This window comes from Elgaria multicarinata, chromosome 3 (assembly GCF_023053635.1).
Source record: "Elgaria multicarinata webbii isolate HBS135686 ecotype San Diego chromosome 3, rElgMul1.1.pri, whole genome shotgun sequence".
NCBI lineage: Eukaryota > Metazoa > Chordata > Lepidosauria > Squamata > Anguidae > Elgaria > Elgaria multicarinata.
Genome location: NC_086173.1, coordinates 10,267,406 through 10,288,783, shown reverse-complemented (window position 1 = coordinate 10,288,783; position 21,378 = coordinate 10,267,406). Strand labels below are relative to the sequence as shown.

At 45.6% G+C, this 21,378-nt stretch overlaps 1 protein-coding gene across 2 annotated transcripts in view; it reads left to right on the top strand.

Annotated features, from left to right (window-relative positions):
- Positions 1-10,200, top strand: part of RAPGEF3 (Rap guanine nucleotide exchange factor 3) — a 74,591-nt gene extending 64,391 nt beyond the window's left edge. For both annotated transcript variants that reach the window (XM_063119261.1, XM_063119260.1), the window contains exons 27-28: positions 475-546; positions 8,830-10,200. In XM_063119261.1, coding sequence (XP_062975331.1) covers positions 475-546; positions 8,830-8,948 — 191 coding nt within the window. In that variant the 3' untranslated portion in view covers positions 8,949-10,200. The remainder of the gene's footprint in view (positions 1-474; positions 547-8,829) is intronic.
- The last annotated feature ends 11,178 nt before the right edge of the window (positions 10,201-21,378 follow it).

Sequence of the window (21,378 nt, the reverse complement as noted above, 5' to 3'; positions counted from 1 at the left end):
CACCCCTATTGTTAACCATCCCTGTGCATGCCAGTCACATGCTAGCCTGTTTCCCTAATTACCTTCATTGAGTGTGGCTTCTTGTCATGTGCAAACCTATACTAAGGGTGGCTGATTGGGGTGGTTAATGAATCACCCATCAACCCTGAAACAGAGTGTGGTTTCTGAGTGGTTTGTTAAGCACTCCGACCAACCACCCTTGCTGGGTTTCCACATAAGAAGAAGCTGTGCCTGGCAAAGTTAATTAGAGAAATTGGGTGGCATGCTCCTGGCATGTGGGGGATAGTTAACAAGCCACCATGACTTATTGACCAAGCATCCGCCCATGCGCAAATCTGGTCACTAAAAGAATAACTGTAGGTGATTAAAAACAACACACTCACAGGTCTAACAGCAGTCAGGCTAAGAAAGACCACATGCCTTCTCCGCAAGTTTCTGACTCGTTTTTCTTCTTCTTCTCTCCAACTTCATCAGTCCCACTCTCCCCCTTGCGGAGTCGTCCTCAGCACCTCTTGGAAGAAGCTCGGACAATGCGGGCCTCTACCTGTAAGCAAGTGAGATGGAGGGGAGAGGGGTCATGCGCAGGTTACTTTTACTGGAATTGCTGGGCACTGTTCATTGTTATGGGGAAGCCCCACAACTTTGATGTTAAAGCATTGCAGTGTTTCCTGTGTTGTCTTGCTGTGTTCCCCACTCCTCCTATGTTCCTGAGATATTTCTGGTAGGGTTTTGCATCTGTGTTCATTTGTTGCTATAGAACACAACAGCAGCAACAGCAGCAGCAGCCTGTCAGTCAAAGTGTTGTTAGGGCTTTTAAGGGATTTTTTTTCTTTATAAATAACTGTGGCTCAGTGGTAGAGCCCCTGCTTTGCATGTGGAAGGCCCCAGGTTCAATCCCCAGCATCTCCAGGTACGGCTAGGAAACAATCCTGGCTGAAACCCTGGAAAGGCCTTGTTTCCAGTGATTAGTATTGGGCTAGATGGACCAAATGGTCTTTTCCACGACACAGGCTCTGAACACCAGGCCTGGCCGCTGCTACTCCCTGCTCAAGCTAAGCACCACCGCTTGATACGCCTGAGGCAAGGGATAAAAACCACCTTCCTCCAAACTATGTGGAGAAAGGGGTTAAATGGAGAAGGATTTCCATATATAAAATAAAACACTGTGAGTTTTATGTGCTGAGGTGAATTATTGTCAGAGTGGGTGCTAAATGTGTAAACTTCAGATGATAAATGCCAAACAGACATGTGGGATTTTTGTGGTAGTTAAAAACAAAATAATTAAAATTTATTTTAAAAGTTCACAAGCTTTGTTTCAAATAAAACCTTTAAAACCTTTTTGAAACCTTTCATCCAATCCTTTCATTCACATATGCACTTTTCTTTCTCTCACACAATCCCTCTTGAGCTTTCTTTATTATCTGTATTGATTAATATACATCAACTATGTGCACACCACACTCTAAAGTCACCACTCTCTACCCTGAACCTCAAATTTCCTAGAACTTAAGTAGTCTAAACACAGAGCACTAAAGACTCAGACTCTAAGAGGACCTAAAAGTCTCCCTCAATCCCCTCCGTCGTTCCCTTATATATCCCTCCTCCCCCTCCCCAGACATTCTAACTCCGCCCACTCAGGCCAACATTCTAAACTCACCACAGACTTACAAACTGCAGACATACATTTGGGAACTAACTTGTGGGGTGTAACGCCACATATTCCCCCCCTTTTTTAAAAAAAAAAAAACTCGAGTATGGGGCTAGTTTAATTCCTGGACCTGTACATAGGGATTGGGAAATAAAATGGTTAAACATTTATACATAACAATTAATAGCAATAACAATATATTTACATACAAACCTCTTGGAAAATCAAACAAGTTAAAAAAACTACATTTTTATTAGTCCACTTTTTGGCTCCAATTTTAAAGTCCAGGAGCATCACAATGTCCACAACAAAGTCTTACTTTACTGGTGAATTGGACGATTCCTGGCGAGACAGTCCATCCGCGATGATGTTCTCTCGACCTGCCACATGCTGGATCTCTGCGTTGAGGTCTTGGAACCACCACGACCACCGCTGCAAAAGTTGTTTGTGGCTTTCCATGGATTGCAGCCACAACAGTGCTCGATGATCTGTTTGCAGGACAAACCGCTGTCCCCACACGTATGGCTTGACTTTGTCCATAGCCCAAACGATGGCTAAACACTCTTTTTGGACAGTAGAATAGTTTCTTTCTCTCTGTGTCAACTTCCTGCTGAAATAGGCCACGGGATGGTTCACATTGTCCACTATCTGCAACAGTACCACTCCCACTCCGACCTCCGAAGCGTCTGTGGCCAGAATAAACTCCTTTTCAAAGTTGGGTGCCACTAATATTGGTGCAGTGCATAATGCCTGTTTGAGAAGATCAAACAACTTCTGGCATTGCTCTGTCCACACCACTTTCTCTCTTTTCTGTTTTGGGGTTAGTTCATGCAGGGGTGCAGCCCTTTCTCCAAAGCCTTGGATAAATCGGCGGTAGTACCCTGCCATTCCCAGGAAGGCACACACCTGCTTCTTAGTAGTGGGAATGGGCCAGCTATTAATTGCCTCTACTTTGCTGATTATTGGGGCAAGGGTCCCACTCCCCACTCAATGACCTAGGTAAGTCACCTGAGGTTTCCCAAACTGGCACTTGGTAGCTTTTAAAGTAAGACCTGCTACCTCTATAGCATCCAGCACCTTCCTTAGATGGATTAAATGATCGGGAAGGGATTGACTAAAAATGGCAATATCATTAATGTAAACTAGCGAAAACCCTGACATCCCTTTTAGAACTTCATTGATTAGTCTCTGAAAGGAGGGGGGGCTATTTTTTAGCCCCAAAGGGAGTACTAAAAATTCAAACAAGCCTTCTGAGGTGATGAAAGCTGTTTTTCCTGAGATCCCTCTTCTAGATTCATCTGCCAAAAGCCTTTGCACAGGTCTAGGGTGGATATGACCTGCACAGAACTTAATTGGTCTAGAAGGGTGTCCATTCTTGGCATGGGGTAGGGATCAAGGGTAGTAATTTTATTTTTCTAAAGTCAATGCAAAACCTAATGGACCCATCAGGTTTGGTGACAAGGACAATAGGAGACACCCAGGGACTATGAGATGGCTGGATAACCCCCAGTTCTAACATGTCCTGGATCTCCTTTTTGACTGCTTCCAAAACACTCCCATTCACCCTGTAAGCCGACAACCTAATAGGGGGGTGGGTCCCAGTCTTGATCTCATGTTTTATAATGTTTGTCCGCCCTGGTTTGGAGCTGAACAGGTGGGAATATTGTTGTAAAACTCCCCAAATGGCCTCCCTCGCCACCGGAGAGGTGTCGCTGTCCCACTTAATGCTTTCAATGCCACCCTCCTCTTTACTCTCCATCAATAAATCTGGTTCACTTACATTTTCATCTGGGAAGCTGCATGAAATTTGATAAATTGGGATGGTGCGCTCATAAAAAAGTTTCAACATGTAAATATGCACAACCTTCAATTTTTCCACACCTGGCACTTCTAGTCGATAAGTAGTGGGATCAATCTTATCCTAAATAATGTAAGGACCCTCCCAACCAGCCTCAAACTGATTATTCTTTTTGGGGTAAGAAGACCATGACCTTATCTCCTATTTCAAAGTTCCTGGCTCTAGCTTTTTTGTCATACCAAGTTTTCTGCTTGGTTTGGGCTTTGGCCAAATTCGTGTGTGCCAGCTCCATAACTTCCCTCATGTCATTTTGAAGGTTCAAAACATAATTTACTATGGATTCTTTCTCTTCTAATTCTCCCTCCCAGCTTTTCTTCATAATACTTAAGGGACCACATACATTCCACCCCATCATTAGTTCAAACAGTGAGAATCCAGTGGAGTCTTGGGGAATTTCCCTAAAAGCGAAGAGAAAGTAGGGACATTTTTTGTCCCAGTCAAAGGGATGGTCTGCCACATAGGTCTTAATCATCGGCTTAATGGTGCCATTAAATTTTTCAACTAGCCCATTTGTTTGTGGGTGGAAAGCAGTAGATGTTATATGTTTGACACTGCAAAACCTCCACAAACATCTCATTACATAAGAGAGAAAAGCTGAGCCTTGATCACTCAAAATTTCATGGGGGAAACCCAAGTGACAAAAGATTTTTAATAGGGCTTCTGCTACTGTCAAGGCATCAACATTTTGAAGGGCTTCAGCATCTGGGAACTTTGTGGCAAAATCTATAATGGTCAATAGAAACCTTTTCCCCATCCGTGTAGGTCTAGGGAAGGGTCCTACTAGGTCCAGTCCTATCCTAAAAAAGGGTTGGTTGATAAGTGGTAGGGGATTTAGGGGAGCCTTGACCCTGTCCCCACTTTTCCCCACCCTCTGGCAACTCTCACAGGACTTGCAAAACTCTGTGACTTGCCTAGAAATATTCGGCCAGTAATAATTAGCCATCAACCTTTTCCGGGTTTTACCTATCCCCATGTGGCCTGCCAAAAAGGAGTCGTGAGCTAATTTCAGCAGCTGGTCCCTATATGATTTTGGTACCACAAGCTGCTTTTTAGCCCCCCAACTTCCTTGTTTCGTCCTGGGCAACCACTTTCAGTATAGGAGTCCCCGATCCCAGAAAACCTGCTCTTTCTGAGTGTCACTAAAAGAGGTTTCTTGTGCTTCAGCTTTGGATCTTAAAACTTCCAAGATGGGATCATTTCCTGTGTGTAAAGCAAACATGGTATCAGTTTTTGCAACGATGTTTTCTGGCTCAGCAGTTCCTTCAGCTGGGTTGCTAGGCAACTGCAGAGGCATGCCTTCAGCATCTCCAGATTTGCTACAATTGTCTGACAAGCCCTCCACTGCTGCTTGTGAGCATGTAATAATAAAAACTTTTCTACCTTCTAACCCCATGATATCAGTACCTAGGATTAGAGGTTCTTCCTGACAGGAATTAACACCCAAAATACATTTCCCTGTGACTCCCCTCCATGTAACTTCCATCTCGGCTACAGGAATTTCAATTATGGGCCCTGTCACAGGTTTGATGTTAATTTTTCTGTGAGGAATAATCTTCTCACTCATTACAAGATCTACTCTAATTAGAGATAAACGAGCTCCAGTATCCAGAATAGCTTTATGCTTCCTTCCATTTATTAGAACATCTTCCCACAAAGATTGATCTGATTCTTTCATTTCTCCCCACACCAGTGTGTAACACTGAGAACTTTGGGGATGTTCAGCATCTTTATTTATATCTATTCTCCTTACTGAGGTACTTTTCTCTTTCTTTTCTCTCAGCCTGGGACATTGTGGTCTAATATGCCCCACCAACCCACAATGATGACATGTGAGGTCTGTTTTTCCAAACAGAGGTTTGGTGGTGTTTCCCGCCTTTTCCGTTGGCAACTGATTTTTATTTACCTCAGCTTCTTTTTTACCCCAATTAGGCTTATACCCTGGTTTAATATTATTTTCTTTAGTAGCCCCTATTTAAGGAAAATTGATCAGCTAGGGAAGCTGCATCTTGATAAGTCTTCGGATCTCTATCTCTCACCAGCAATCTTATATCCTGAGGGATTTGAAAAATTAATTGATCTTTAATCATCAGATCAACTAAATCTTGTTTGGTTTTCACCTCAGTGCAGGTGATCCATTTCTCAAAATGATCTGCTAACTTGTGTCCCAACTCCACAAAAGATTTGGATGACACAGCATTAAGGCTTCTAAATTTCTTCTGGAAATACTCAGGCCCAAAGCGAAATCTTTTATAAAGTGCTGTTTTAAATGAGGCAAAATCTAAAGCTTCCCCCACAGGAAAACTGTTATAAATTTCAGCCAGGTCTCCCTTGATCAAGTTAGGGATAAATTTCTTGTAATCTTGTGGCTTTACTTCCCACATCATGGCTGCCTTTTCAAAGGTATTGAAGAAAATTTGGGGATCTTGCCCCTCAATATAAGGGGTAAAGTCTTTAGGAGATAATTTGGGAGGTCTAGCCCCTTTCTCAATTCTCCTCTGATCTTCCCGCTCAAATTTTCTCTTTTCCAAAGCAATTCATTCTAGCTCTAGCTCTCGATCTTTTTCTCTTAATCTTATTTCCACCTCACGATCTTTTTCCCTCAGCCTTTCTTGTTGTTCCAACTCAGCTCTCTTCAATTCTCTATCAGCCTCCTGCTGTTTAATCTTTTCTAATTCAAGTTCTCTGTGCTGTTTTAATTTCTCTCTTTCTAGCTCCATGTATTGAGGAGACATTCCTACAGGCACTTGCCTCAGAGGATTTACCTCAGTTTCACCCGTAGCATGAACTCTGTAATATTCTATAAGAGCCCATTTCATTTCATCAAGTCTTTCCTTCAGTTGGCAAATTTAAATGTTTACATCTGTCTGTCAGGGCATCTTTCTTCAACCCTAAAATCTCCATCATTGTCAGACAGAGACTTAACCTTAATAAATAAAATGGTACTTGGAGTTTTCAATTGAGGTCAGGAGTGGTAAACTTGAGATTATATAACATGTATCTCACCACAGACAACAATATCCTGTCAGAGAATTTATCAGAGCAACCTCTGACTTAGGTAATATGTAACTGTCACAGCTAAGGACCTCAGAGGTGCTTTACAGTAACCACCCAGGGTCCTGTTCACAAATAAAATCCTTTTTGACTTCTGTCACTATAAATGAACAGAGGGCCTTGCTAGACCCGGCTGGATAAGCCGGCAGGGAGGCGGGGTGACGGCGCGCTAACTTTAGTGTGCGCCGCCCTGCCTCCTAGACGGCCGACGCGCAGGGACTACGGAAGACCTGCAGCATCGGCCATTTTTTTTTGGTTAAAGGGGCCACGTGCGCCCCGAAGACAAGGTAAGTTTTTTTTTTACTTAACCCCCCCATCTGGTCCTGATCCCTTCCCATGCCTCCTGTCCACTCTTTCCCTGCCCTCCCTCCCCATCCCCATCCCTGTCCCCCGTGTCACCCTCCGCCATCCCCCGTGTCATCCTCCGCCATCCCCCATGTCACCCGTCCTCCCTCTCCCCAATACCCATGTCACCCGTCCTCCCTCTCCCTCCCTGTCCCGTGTCATCCTCCGCCATCTCCCTCTCCTGCCGGTCTGGCCTTCCCCCTATCTCCCCCCCCCCGGGATCCCCCCGGTCCGATGGGCACAGCGCTGAGCGCTGTGCCCAGTCTGTGGCTTTTCCCGGCTACTCGTGAGTAAGCGAGTAGCCGCAAAAAGCCATGGACCTTGCTAGACGTTCCGCAGCCCCGGCCTCAGGCCGGGGCTGCGGAAAAGGCACGCCATAAGCAAATTCGCTTATGGTGCGTTAAGGCAGGCTTCAGTGCGGCCTGGGCCCAGATTCCCCTGTGCGTCATCTGGATGCACACCAGGGAAAACGGGTCTCAAAGCGCGCTAAGGCCTCGTCTAGCAAGGCCCAGAGTCTACTTCGGATCCCGACGCTGCCACCACTTACTATGCCACGACACAGGCTCTGAACACCAAGCCTGGCCGCTGCTACTCCCTGCTCAAGCTAAGCACCACCGCTTGATACGCCTGAGGCAAGGGATAAAAACCACCTTCCTCTAAACTATGTGGAGAAATGGGTTAAATGGAGAAGGATTTCAATATATAAAATAAAACACTGTGAGTTTTATGTGTTGAGGTGAATTATTGTCAGAGTGGGTGCTAAATGTGTAAACTTCAGATGATAAATGCCAAACAGACACATGGGATTTTTGTGGTAGTTAAAAACAAAATAATTAAAATTTATTTTAAAAGTTCACAAGCTTAGTTTCAAATAAAACCTTTAAAACCTTTTTGAAACCTTTCATCCAATCCTTTCATTCACATATGCACTTTTCTTTCTCTCACACAATCCCTCTTGAGCTTTCTTTATTATCTGTATTGATTAATATACATCAACTATGTGCACACCACACTCTAAAGTCACCACTCTCTACCCTGAATCTCAAATTTCCCAGAACTTAAGTACCCTAAACACAGAGAGCACTAAAGACTCAGACTCTAAGAGGACCTAAAAGTCTCCCTCAATCCCCTCCGTCGTTCCCTTATATATCACTCCTCCCCCTCCCCAGACATTCTAACTCCGCCCACTCAGGCCAACATTCTAAACTCACCACAGACTTACAAACTGCAGACATACATTTGGGAACTGACTTGTGGGGTGTAACGCCACAGTCTTCTATATAAAAAGCTTCCTTTTTTTTGCAGGTTCTGCCCATTTGAATAATTTCCTGATCAGCACAGCTAGTCGATTAGTGCTCAATTGTTCCTTACTTAGTCGGCTTTTGTGTGTGCATTAAATGACACTTTTTTCCCATTCACCATCTCTAATAATTTGACAGATGTCTGAGTAATCCAAGACACAATCCTGAATATTTTGTTTCCTGTGGGATATGTGCAGAGCCATATCCAATGTCTCCTAGTCAGTGCTGCGGGGACACTGCACACACGCACACACACACACACACACACACTTTAAATCCTGAGCCCTGTCCCTTCCTCAAAAATGGAAATATGTGACCTGAATGAGACCTATTTTTAGTTTTGCTTGTTATTCATGGAAAGGGTCAAGAAGCTATGCAGAACACTGAGCTTTCCCAATTTGCAATTGACTCAGACACATGCACACTAACCTCAGCTTTTGAAATTTTGCTAGGCATTGGCCAAACACTTTACATCCATAAGATCTAGGAACTTGATTTTCATTTTTATTTTTTGCTTCTTCTTTTTAAAATTTCTCAAAGTTTATCAGGACGCAACATTGTGGTCACAACACTAAACTCTATACCTGATCACATCCTCCCCTGACGCTGGGTGTTTTTTCTTTCAGGCTCTGAGCAATCCCTCAGCACTCGGAGCCCAGCTGCTACCTGGGCCTACATCCAGCACCTGAGAGTGATTGATAGCCAGAAGGAACTTCTGCGGCTCTCACGGGACCTCGAATCCTGATGCTGAAAGAAGCTCAAGCTGTAGGACACAAGATGTGCCTATTACCCAACCTAGGGCAAGAACTGTTAGGAAGGGGCACCTTCTCGTGGGTTAGCCCCGCCTTGAAGACTGAGCAGTGAAGGATCCGAGCAGACTGAAGAGTTCCTCATTCCCTTGGTGGCATCCTGGAGCCAGGAGACTAGGTGCTGGTTATGTCCAGGCCAGAGGAAGGATGTGCCTGCTGCTACCAGTGATGCTTTTATAAGCTGCAGAGTTTCTGATTTGGAAAACAAAGGCTGCTTTACGGAACACTTTTGGCTGCCTTATGGTGAAAGGAGCCAAAAGCTCACATTTATTACTTATCAGTGTTCAATGGAAATGTGGATTTTTAAAAAGCATATGGCAAGACTTGCTTCTGTACATCTGGTAGAATGCTGCTTCTGGACTAGGGTTTCCCTCCCCAACTCCTTTTCCTTGCTGCTGGGTAGCATCGTAGCTCAGGTGTGGAAAGAAATGCATGGGCCCATCATTCTGGCTTAGGTTGGCCAGCAGCTCCCACCATGATTATGCCTCCTCTCTCTCTCTCTCTCTCTCTCTCTCTCTCTCTCTCTGCCTTCCCACCTCCAAGGGCTGCTTCCAATTTTACCATAGCCTATGACTGAACCAAAATCCATTTCCTCCAGTGGAACTGATTTACCTAATATAGTATCTATGTATTTGGTATCCTGTGAACATGTTGACTTTTGTAAGTGATCCCAGTAGACAAGTGGTACCTTTAGAAATGCACTCAGCCTTCTCTGCAATGTTGCAGAGGATGCTGGGATATTAGTTCTGAGTCTCACATGCTGCTACTGATGCCAAAAGCAACATCCAGAGCCCAGAGGCATATGTGTTTTTTTTTTAAAAAAAAGTCTTACTCGCCTCTCCCTCTGAATCGATTAGATTTGTGTGCTGCTTCTGACATTGACACAGGTAGGTATGTGGGCATGGCCTGGTCTGGATACCACTGTGGCAACCCCTTTTCTTGTCTCTTTCATCAACCCCCATAATGCCACCCAGACAAGAGGAACAGTGAGGATAGCTCAGACCCCTGGCTGCTTCTCCAGCAAGCAAGGCATAAGCCACAAGTCTAAGTTCAGACATCACGACAAGGCATGGTTTAAACAAGCCACACTTCATCAGTCAACAACAAACCATGTTTTCTATTTGTGGTCCACAGCTAGTTGATATACCATGGTTTGTTTACAGGGATGAGTTCAGAGACATGATTGCAAGCTAGCCTTCAACAAAACCACACTGTGGCTTAGCATTACACACGAAGCAGGCTAGGATCAGGCAGGAGTGATGCTAATGCAGCTGTTAACTATTTTTCTGATGGTGGGCTGAAAGCAATGAGAATGTGTCCACTTATGTGGACCCCCCCCCCAAAATCCTAGCAATGATAGGGAGATTCAAACTTGCTCAGCATCTGAATCCCAGGTCTTGTGTCACCAGCTGAATCAAGACGAAAAGAGAATCTGGGCCTTGGTTGGTTGCAGAAGTTTAATAGAAGGTGTGTGCATTGCTTGTCTATCTGATGCTGCCCTGCATTGGTTTTTATTCAAATGAACTTTCTTAGTCTTCATCTCTCCCAAGAGTAACCCATATAAGTGAGTGCAGCAGGCTTATTTATAGTGTGATTTGCACACTTCATGTCACACCCTATGGAGATACTTAATGAAGAGAGCTGTGCCATGCAATGGATTCCTCCATACACTCATGGTGCTTCCACTTTGGTCTGAAGCTGCTGTTTTTTCTGTGGCTCAGTGGTAGAGCACCTGCCTTGCATGTAGAAGGTCCCAGGTTCAATTCCTGGCTTCTCCACGTAGGGCTGGAAAACCTCCTGCCTGAAACGCCAGAGAGCTGCCAATCAGTAGCCACAATACTGAGCTAGATGGACCAATGGCTTGGCTTGGTATAAGGAGGCTTCCTACGTCCCCCATGTTTATTTGCTGGATCTTCCAATATTTTGCAGCTAACCTCCAGTGGAAGCTGGTCCACCACCTGTGAATAGGCTTGACTGCAGTAGAGCAGGGATGAAAAACTTCAGTCCTGGGGACCAAATTGTATCCCCCCTTGGGTCCCAATCTGACCCTCCAGGAGATCCCAAATAGCCACAGCCCATTTTCTCCAACCATCAATTGTTTGGCTCCCCAATTTCTGTGTAGTTCCCCTACCCTTTCCAATTCTAAAAGGTTGAGATGCTTCTCCTAAGGCTTAGTTACTGGCAAGAAGAGATTTAAGCTACAATAGGCTGGAATTTTTGGCATTTCATTCCCACCCCTTTTGCCTTCAGCCCCGCCCACCACTGGAACATAACCCCTGCATGCAACCCTGGGGTGGAATTTGGCCCATGCCTGAAAGAGGTTATGCACCTCAGCAGTAGGGCTTTGCCTGAAGAGGAATAAACTAGGCAAAGGGGTATTATTTCAGTTCTTGAGTTATACTCGCTCTTTATCATGCAGAATGGAAAACTTTATGCTATGGAGCATAAAGTTCATCACAAGAGACTATCAGCCAGAGATGGACGAATTCCCCCTGGCTTGATTTGGAATCAGTTTGAACTTTGCACGCTTTCTTGGAGAAGTCTTGAAACATGATGATCTGTGGTCCAGGAACTCTCCTGCAGCATCAGGGGACACACACACACACACTGATGGTGGAGTGCGGGTGCACGTTATCACCTTGCCCAATGGGAATTGTTAGTTTGGTTTGGTGCCTCATGCATGAGTGAAATTGTGGCAGAAGCTGCCCTTTTGGGATTAATCGCTGGTTAACTGCATAACGCAAAGACGAGTCTTGCATCCACCTATATGCTTAATTCAGCATGAAAATGGGTTCAGAGATGAAGGTAAGCCTTCCAATGAAACAGCAGGCTTTGGATGTCCAGTCTGCTGAATGCTGACTGGTTCTGCACAATTGTTTAAAACTCCAAGCCAAAGAACAACTTCCGGAGGAAACGGCATGCAATTCGTAATACAGTCAAACATTAAGAGGTGAACAAATTGGTATACTGCACCAGCAAATTACTTCAGTACCATTGGTAGCTTCCGTAGCTTCATTTCATTCTCTGTTATATAGAAGTCATCAGTAATGTCTGATTTGTCATTAATTTCATTTTGTTCCTATATCGCCCAAGAGCCAAAGAAATCACAACCCCAAAGACAACACAATGAAACCATAATATAAAATATTTCAACACAAAATTATTATTTTTTAGTTAGCTATAGCACCATTAGCAGCACATCATTGCTTCTGAGAGACAGAGAAGGAGAGGGTGGGGGGAGAGAGAGATGCAAAAATGATGCACATTAATAGCATTGTTTAGAATAGGGGTGTGCATGGACCCCCCACTCCGCTTCACTTTCAGGTCCGCCATTTTTCAGATCGGGCCACTCCGCCCCGCCCCCACTCCGCCTATGCCCACTCCGCTCCGCTCGGAGCTCCGGATCCGGATCGGAGCTCCGTTCCCCCCCCCCATAGGGTTGCATTGAAAGCCCGCAGTTCCACCAGGAAGTCTGGGCTGCAAGCGGCCCAGACTTCCTGCTGGAACCACGGGCTCAATTGAAGATGCTGACGGACCGCGGACGGAGGCAGGTAAGGGAGAGGAGGGTGGGGGGGTTACCGGGCCCTGCCGCCATCGCCACCCATGCGGCGACGGCAGCAGAGCCCGGTAAGGGGGAGGGGGGCCTTACATGCCTCCGTCCGTGGTCCGTCGCCATCTTCAATTGAGCCCGTGGTTCCACCAGGAAGTCTGGGCCGCAAGGCTCAATTGAAGACGCCGATGAACCGCGGACGGAGGTAGGTAAGGGAGAGGAGGGCGGGGAGGGAGGTTACCGGGCCCTGCCGCCGTTGCCGCATGGGTGACAGCGGCAGGGCCCGGTAAACCCCACTTACCTTTCTGGCGGAGCTCCGGATCGAGGCGAAGGATCCGCCTTCACCTCGATCCTCTTCGCCATGCTTCGCCGGCCCCCCAATCCTCTTCGCCTCCGCCTTAAGGGCAGGTGAAGCCCCCCGCTCCGCTCCTGCTTCTCCGGTCCGATTAGAAGCGGAGCACATCCCTAGTTTAGAATGTTATTCCTGCAAGCATAAGAAACAATAGGCACAAAGGAGACGGATGTCTACCTTGAATTGAAAGCTGGATAAAGTAATGCTGAAAAAATTGATTGGAAACCAACGTGTACTGACCCATCTAGTTAGCAAATGTGAGTTTATGATATTTTAGAGCCATGCATAAAACCTTTGTAACAGTGATGGATCTTAAGAAAGGGGTGCAAAACCTCCAGCCCAGGGAGCATATATAGATATATAGATGCAAATTTAGAAGTAATTAATATAATTTAACTATAGTCCATGTATAAAGCCGTCTTTTTGGTTGTTGGAAGAGAGTGTTTGTTATGCACAGTGAGTTGTCCTGGCAGAATTCTATCAGCCTATGTCCCGCTTCATTTTGTTCTCCTAGACCATGCTTACCTGTAATTCCAGATGTCATTTGACTGCCCACCTTAGCGTTCCAGTCTCCTGTAACGAAAATAACATCTCTTTTTGGTGTATTATCCAGTAGGTGCTGCAGATCCTCATAGAACTAATCTACTTCTGCTTCTTCAGCATCTGTGGTTGGGGCATATATTTAGATCACTGTGATGTTAAATGGCTTACCCTGAATTCGAATTGAGATCATTCTATCATTTTTTTGATTGTATCCAAGCACTGCTTTAGCCACTTTATTATTAATTATGAAGGCTACTCCATTTCTTCTGTGATCCTCTTGTCCACAGTAGTAGATCTGGTGCTGATCTGATGTGAAGTGGCCCATTCCAGTCCATTTCAGTTCGCTGACACCCAATATATCTATATTTAATCTTGACATCTCGCCAATAACCAAGTCCAATTTGCCCTGGCTCATAGATCTTACATTCCAGGTTCCTATCAGATTGACTACATCCTTTGCAGCCAAAGGTGGCGGACATCTATACAGACAGTAAAAACAAGACCTGGAGCTGACTGTAGTTCAGATCATGAACTTCTTATTGCACAATTTAGAATCAAACTAAAGAGAATAGGGAAGACCCACAGATCAGTTAGATATGAGCTCACTAACATTCCTAATGAATATGCAATGGAAGTGAAGAACAGATTTAAGGGACTAGATTTAGTAGATAGGGTCCTGGAAGAACTATGGACAGAAGTTCACAACATTGTCCAAGAGGTGGCAACAAAAAACATCCCAAAGAAAAAGAAAACCAAGAAGGCAAGATGGCTGTCTGCTGAGACACTGGAAGTAGCCCAAGAAAGAAGGAAAGCAAAAGGCAACAGTGATAGGGGGAGATATGCCCAATTAAATGCAAAATTCCAGAGGTTAGCCAGAAGACATAAGGAATTATTTTTAAATAAGCAATGTGCGGAAGTGGAAGAAGACAATAGAATAGGAAGGACAAGAGACCTCTTCAAGAAAATTAGAAACATCGGAGGTAAATTCCATGCAAAAATGGGTATGATCAAAAACAAAGATGGCAAGGACCTAACAGAAAGAGAAGAGATCAAGAAAAGGTGGCAAGAATATACGGAAGATCTGTATAGGAAGGATAATAATATCGGGGATAGCTCAGACGGTGTGGTCAGTGAGTTAGAGCCAGACATCCTGAAGAGTGAGGTCGAATGGGCCTTAAGAAGCATTGCTAATAAGAAGGCAGCAGGAGACGACGGTATCCCAGCTGAACTGTTTAAAATGTTGCAAGATGATGCTGTCAAGGTGATGCATGCCATATGCCAGCAAATCTGGAAAACACAAGAATGGCCATCAGACTGGAAAAAATCAACTTATATCCCCATACCAAAAAAGGGAAACACTAAAGAACGTTCAAACTATCGGACAGTGGCACTTATTTCACATGCCAGCAAGGTAATGCTCAAGATCCTGCAAGGTAGACTCCAGCAATTCATGGAGCGAGAATTGCCAGATGTACAAGCTGGGTTTAGAAAAGGCAGAGGAACTAGAGACCAAATTGCCAATATCCGCTGGATAATGGAGAAAGCCAGGGAGTTCCAGAAAAACATCTATTTCTGTTTTATTGACTATTCTAAAGCCTTTGACTGTGTGGATCATAACAAACTGTGGCAAGTTCTTGGTGGTATGGGGATACCAAGTCATCTTGTCTGCCTCCTGAGGAATCTGTATAACGAACAAGTAGCAACGGTAAGAACAGACCACGGAACAACGGACTGGTTTAAGATTGGGAAAGGAGTACGGCAGGGTTGCATACTCTCACCTTACCTATTCAACTTGTATGCAGAACACATCATGCGACGTGCTGGGCTTGACGATTCCGAGGCTGGAGTTAAAATCGCAGGAAGAAACATTAACAATCTCAGATATGCAGATGACACCACTTTGATGGCTGAAAGTGAGGAGGAGCTGAGGAGCCTTATGACAAAGGTGAAAGAAGAAAGTGCAAAAGCCGGGTTGCAGTTAAACCTCAAAAAAACCAAGATTATGGCAACTAGCTTGATTGATAACTGGCAAATAGAGGGAGAAAACATGGAGGCAGTGACAGACTTTGTATTTCTGGGCGCAAAGTTTACTGCAGACGCTGACTGCAGCCAGGAAATCAGAAGACGTTTACTTCTTGGGAGGAGAGCAATGACAAATCTTGATAAAATAGTTAAGAGCAGAGACACCACACTGACAACAAAGGTCCGCATAGTTAAAACAATGGTATTCCCCGTAGTAACCTATGGCTGCGAGAGCTGGACCATAAGGAAAGATGAGCGAAGGAAGATAGATGCTTTTGAACTGTGGTGTTGGAGGAAAATTCTGAGAGTGCCGTGGACTGCAAGAAGATCAAACCAGTCCATACTCCAGGAAATAAAGCCAGACTGCTCACTTGAGGGAATGGTATTAAAGCCAAAACTGAAATACTTTGGCCACATAATGAGAAGACAGGATACCCTGGAGAAGAGGCTGACGCTAGGGAAAGTGGAAGGCAAAAGGAAGAGGGGCCGACCAAGGGCAAGATGGATGGATGATATTCTGGAGGTGACAGACTTGACCTTGGGGGAGCTGGGGGTGGCGACAGCCGACAGAAGTCTCTGGCGTGGGCTGGTCCATGAAGTCACGAAGAGTCGGAGGCGACTGAACGAATAAACAACAACAAACTATAGTCCATCTTTGCACTGTGGGGCAGACTATGATCAGGTGGCCTGTTTGCTTTTCTCACTCTGATATCCAGGTGCTGGATGGGTGACTTTGACACCCACCTCTTCCTTCTAATGGCTCTTTATATTAGGGCTATGCACCACCTTGGGTCCTAATCCAGATCCTGAACCAAAGTGGGCCAATTTGGCCCACCTCAATCCAAATCCAGATCAGGCCTAGATTTCTGGAAATTGCCCTTTATGGCTGCTGTAGGTTGAACATTAGGTTTAGGAAATGACAGAGCCATCATCTTCCATTAAAATGGCAGCTCTCATCGAGGGTGAAGGGTGGCTGCTGGATGGGTCAGGTAAGTCTCATGGGTGGGGGCGGCTTTCTGGGTCTGGGGAGTGAACAAGGAGGGGGGGTGAAGGGAAAATCCAATGGACTCCAAGTCAGCTTCACACTCAGGAACCTGGAACATCTGACCCACTTCTGATGTCTGGATCTTGCTTTAGATCTGAAGTGGGTCGGAGCAGGCCTGAAGCAGCCCGAGGTGGATCGGGGCTGATTTGGAAGCTCCAAATCACCCTCCAAAGTGGATCGGGGAGTCCCTGCTCAGCCCTACTTTATACCACACTTGGATTGGACAGCCCTTGAAATGCAGGGCTCGTTCAACACTGTCCTCTGGCAGCCCTTTGAATGGAGGATTGTCCTCAGAAGACCACCTACATTGAGCTTGGAGCTGGGGATGGAAGTGGTGGCTCATCCCTGACCTTAAACAGTATTTCAGAGGTGCTCTGAGAAGGGCCAAATGAAAAACAGCCCTCCCCAAAAATGCCATCCCATTCACAGGTGACAGATTGGTGGTGGGGGTGTTTGTTGGTTTAGGTGGGGGGAGGAATTTTCTGAAAAGAGTGGAGGAGACTTAATTGCTGTCGTGGCAGTGGCACAGCATTCCCTCCCTGGCCCCTGTTTGGTTTTCTTTTAGCCCTGCCAGCTGTGGCTGAGGTATTCCTGTTGGCCAGTAGGTGGCAGTCCCATTGGCCAGCTGTAGCTGAGCTACTCCTGTTAGCCAGTAGGTGGCAGTCACCTGCCCTATGCTCTAGACCAGCCTTTCTCAACCTGGGGTGCTCCAGATGTGTTGGACTACAACTCCCAGAATGCCCCAGCCAGCTCTGCTGGCTGGGGCATTCTGTGAGATGCAGTCCAACACATCTGGAGTGCCCCAGGTTGAGAACCACTGCTCTAGACACAACAGTAGTCCAGAGCTTTCAAGCGGGAGGGGGGACCACTGGCAGCTGCCTCTGGCATGGGAGGGATGGGGGCCAAAGCAGTTATTACTTTAAAGGAGTAATAACCGTGTACATGTACACTGATGGTGCTATGTAAATAATAATAATAATAATAATAATAATAATAATAATAAGCAGCTGGCAGTGATGGTGTTTTTAAAAAAACTTCCCCTAGAGGTAGTATAGGGGTCCTGATAAGGATCAGGACCTTAGCAAGAGGGTTGGGGGCTAATTCTCTCCCCTCCCCATATGGGTCTGATCTGGATTGCTCCCCCCCCCTGCAATTTATCTTGCAAAATGATGATCCTATAGCACCCATAGCAGCATGGGGAAGGCCAAACCTCCCTCTCCACCAGGGCTCCCTGTGCCTATGGAGTAAAACTGAAAACAAACAAAGGTTGTGGCTGCATCTTGGATGTCTGCTTTGGCCCTCTGAAAGGTGGCAAGATCCTTCCCTTCCCTCGGGGTGTGTGTGTGTGTGTGTGTGTGTGTGTGTGTGTGTGAGAGGCCATGACAACCTGCTGAAATCTTAGACGCCTGTTTACACTTCACATTGTTCCATTGTTCCACTATTTGAACTTAGAAAAAAAAATTGAAAGGCAAAGATTAGCAACCAGCAAAACAGCAGAATCTATCTACATTCCTCTTTAGCTGTGCTTATTCCAAGCTAGGGATGTCAGAATATTGTGAAAACTAGGGGTGTGCACGGACCCCCCGCTCCGCTTCACTTGCAGATCCGCCATTTTCTGGATCGGGCCGCTCCGCCCCGCCCCCGCTCCGCTCACTTCCGCTCCGCTCTGCCCGGAGCTCCGGATCCGGATCCGGAGCTCCGTTTCCCCCCCCATAGGCTTGCATTGAAAGCTAAAAAATTATACAACTTTTTTTCTGTTCAAGTTAGAAACCTCATGTTTGGCACCATGACACCTCATGGGGATATACACACGCACGCTAAGTTTCAAAGCAATCCCATCATCCCCTGATTTTTGGCGAATTTTTGAAAATCGGGCACCCCACACACAACATCCCTGCGAGGTGGGCAGGGGAGGAGGGAGGGAAGGCAGGCAGGCATGCAGCTGGCATTTCTGGGGGCATAAGGAAGTGAGCCAAGGATAAGCCAGTAATGCATATAAAATGGAATAAATCAATCAATAAACAAAGGAGGGGTGGAATTAAAAGAAGCAGTGTTGCTCAATAAACAGCAAGAAGAATTTTTTTAAAAAGGCTATATCTGTCTTTTACCAGCAATAGGGGGACGTGCCCGGGGGAGGGGGAAGTAGCTGCCAGTTCAAGACAGCCACCAACAGCTCTGAGAAGAAGTAAAACGCTCACTTCAACTCATAACAGGCATTGCTCTACCACTGAAAAGTGACCATTCACTTCAACTCATGATAGGCATTGCTCCACCGTTTTACTCTCTTTGGAAGGCTCTAATGGCCTTCCAGTGCAGGAGAGAGTGGGGGCACGTCCACGATGAGATGCCCTAGGGGAGCTCATCCCGTTGCACCACATCGATTCAGTTGTTCACCAAGGTTAGGGTGGGGAGCAGTGCTGTGTTTCTATCTCTTATTCTTGGCTTAGTATATGATTTCAGGTTGTGTTTGTGCATTTGGTGGGGCTACTGTTTTAAAAAACACGGGGAAAAGCCCGTTCAGATGAAGAAAGAGAAGTTTCCCAGAATCCCAAGTTACCTGTTTTGCCTATCCCCTCCTCCAACTTTGGGATCATCATGACCGGGAGCTGACTCTGCCCCTCAGCCCTTTGAAAAAGGTATTTTTCCCGCCGATTTTTCAAAAACTTCTAGCCCGCGACCCGTACGATGCAGAAAGTTGAGAGTGGTCTCAAAATGACCCCCATCCATGACTCTCTGTGCACAAGAATTTTCAGAATGATAGCTTAAACCCCCCCCAGTTATCCCCGATTCTTTCCCTCAATGCAATCCTATGGGCGAAAAGCCGAAAACGCAGTTTGAGCCACGCGGTTGACCCGATTTTCACAAAAATATAGCCCGCGACCCAGACAACGCAGAGAGGTGAGAGTGGTCTCAAAATGACCCCCATCCACGACTCTCTGTGCACAAGAATTTTCAGAATGATAGCTTCAAAAACAACGTAGTTATGCGCGATTATTTGCCGCAATGCAATCCTATGGCGAAATGTTTTCAAGATGGCGACCGGAGCGCTCCGCCTGAACTCGGAGCTCCGAAAAATGGGCGCTTCTCTTCGCCTTGCTTCTAGGGGGTCCGCGGTCCGCTCCTACTCCGCCTCTGGGTAAGGCGGAGCAGGCCAATCCGCTACTGCTTCTACGCTCCTAATCGGAGCGGAGCACATCCCTAGTGAAAACCATCCTATGTGGGTTTCATGGATTGTGTGGTGTCATTTCTTCCAGTGTCCATTCAGACAGATTCATTTTTTTTCTTTATGTGGAAAAAGACACAAATAATTCCAAAAGAGGTTTTGCAACTGTTCATCTAATTTATGTAGCGTTTTGTGTAGTCATCTTTTCCCTGTGCATATTTTTTTAGTCTCAGCAGAAACTTTTGTATTTTCCTATGATAAAAAATGTGCAAATTTTGGGGGAGTAAACAATAATAATCTGAAAGTCCACATACTCTGCAGCCTGAAGAGGCCTGTCTACAGTGGATTCCGCAGCTCAGGTTCTTAGAAATTGAAATTTATTTTAGCTGCTCTCAAATTTCTTCAGTATCCCTACATCAGGCTAAAAGCGTGAGAGGAGGACTGTATGGCAACCCCTCCTGTTGGGTCAACGCTTCCTCCACTGACCTAGAAATACAGCGTAGCAGAAAACTGAACTCTTTTCCTGGCACTGTGCGTTGGCCAACACCTTAGAACACACAAGGCATCATGGACAACCATGCCAATCTTCACTGGGTTGTTGTATTGTTTGTTTGTTTTATCCCCTTTGGGTTGTTTTTGTTTAAAGATATATCATACTTCTGCAACTGTGTCTTGCTTCTCTGTGGCATGTCGGAGGATGCTGTTGCTCGCATGTCCTGCTTGTGAGTTTCCTATGGGCAGCCAGTTGGCCACTGAGTGACCAGAATGCTGGACTAGATGGACCCTAGGTCTGATCCAGCATCAGGGCTCTTCTGATGTTCCTACGTTTTGGTTACAATCCTATTGATTTCAATCAACATCCAAGTTTGCTATTGGAAGGAGCAATAGACTGACACCTCCCATGTCTGAATAATAGACGGACACCACCCACATCAGAATACTCCTGGCTTGGTAGGAAATAAAACTGCAAATTGGGAGGGTGGTAATAATAATAATAATAATAATAATAATAATAATAATAATAATAATAATAATGCACAAATGCAAAACGCCACAAAATACATATAATTGATTAAAATATATAAAACTAATACATATTAAAAAGCAGCACATTATTAAAAGTAGGGGTGTGCACGGACCCCCCGCTCTGCTTCTCTTCCAGATCCACGATTTGCAGATCAGGCCGCTTCGCTCCGCCCCTGCTCCGCCTATGTCTGCTCCGCTTCGCTGCGGAGCTCCGGATCTGGATCGGAGCTCCGTTTCCCCCCATAGGCTTGCATTGAAAGCTAAAAAAGTATACAACTTGTTTTATGTTCCAGTTAGAAACCTCAAGTTTGGCACCATGACACCTCATGGACGTATGCACATGCACACCACGTTTCAAGCCAATCCCATCATCCCCTGATTTTTGGGGAATTTTTGAAAATCGGGCACCCCATTCACACCCCTTTCAATAGCTCCGTCAATTTGCACGTTAGAAACCTCAAACTTGGCACCATGATAGCTTATCCAGGGATACACATGCACACCAAGACTCAAAGGCAATCCTATCATCCCCTGATTTTTGGCGGGGCTCTAACCTCTAACGCACCACCCATAACCCCAATTCACACCCCTTTCGATAGCTCCATCAATTTTCACGTTAGAAACCTCAAGATCACTACCATGATAGCTTATCCATGTGTCCATAT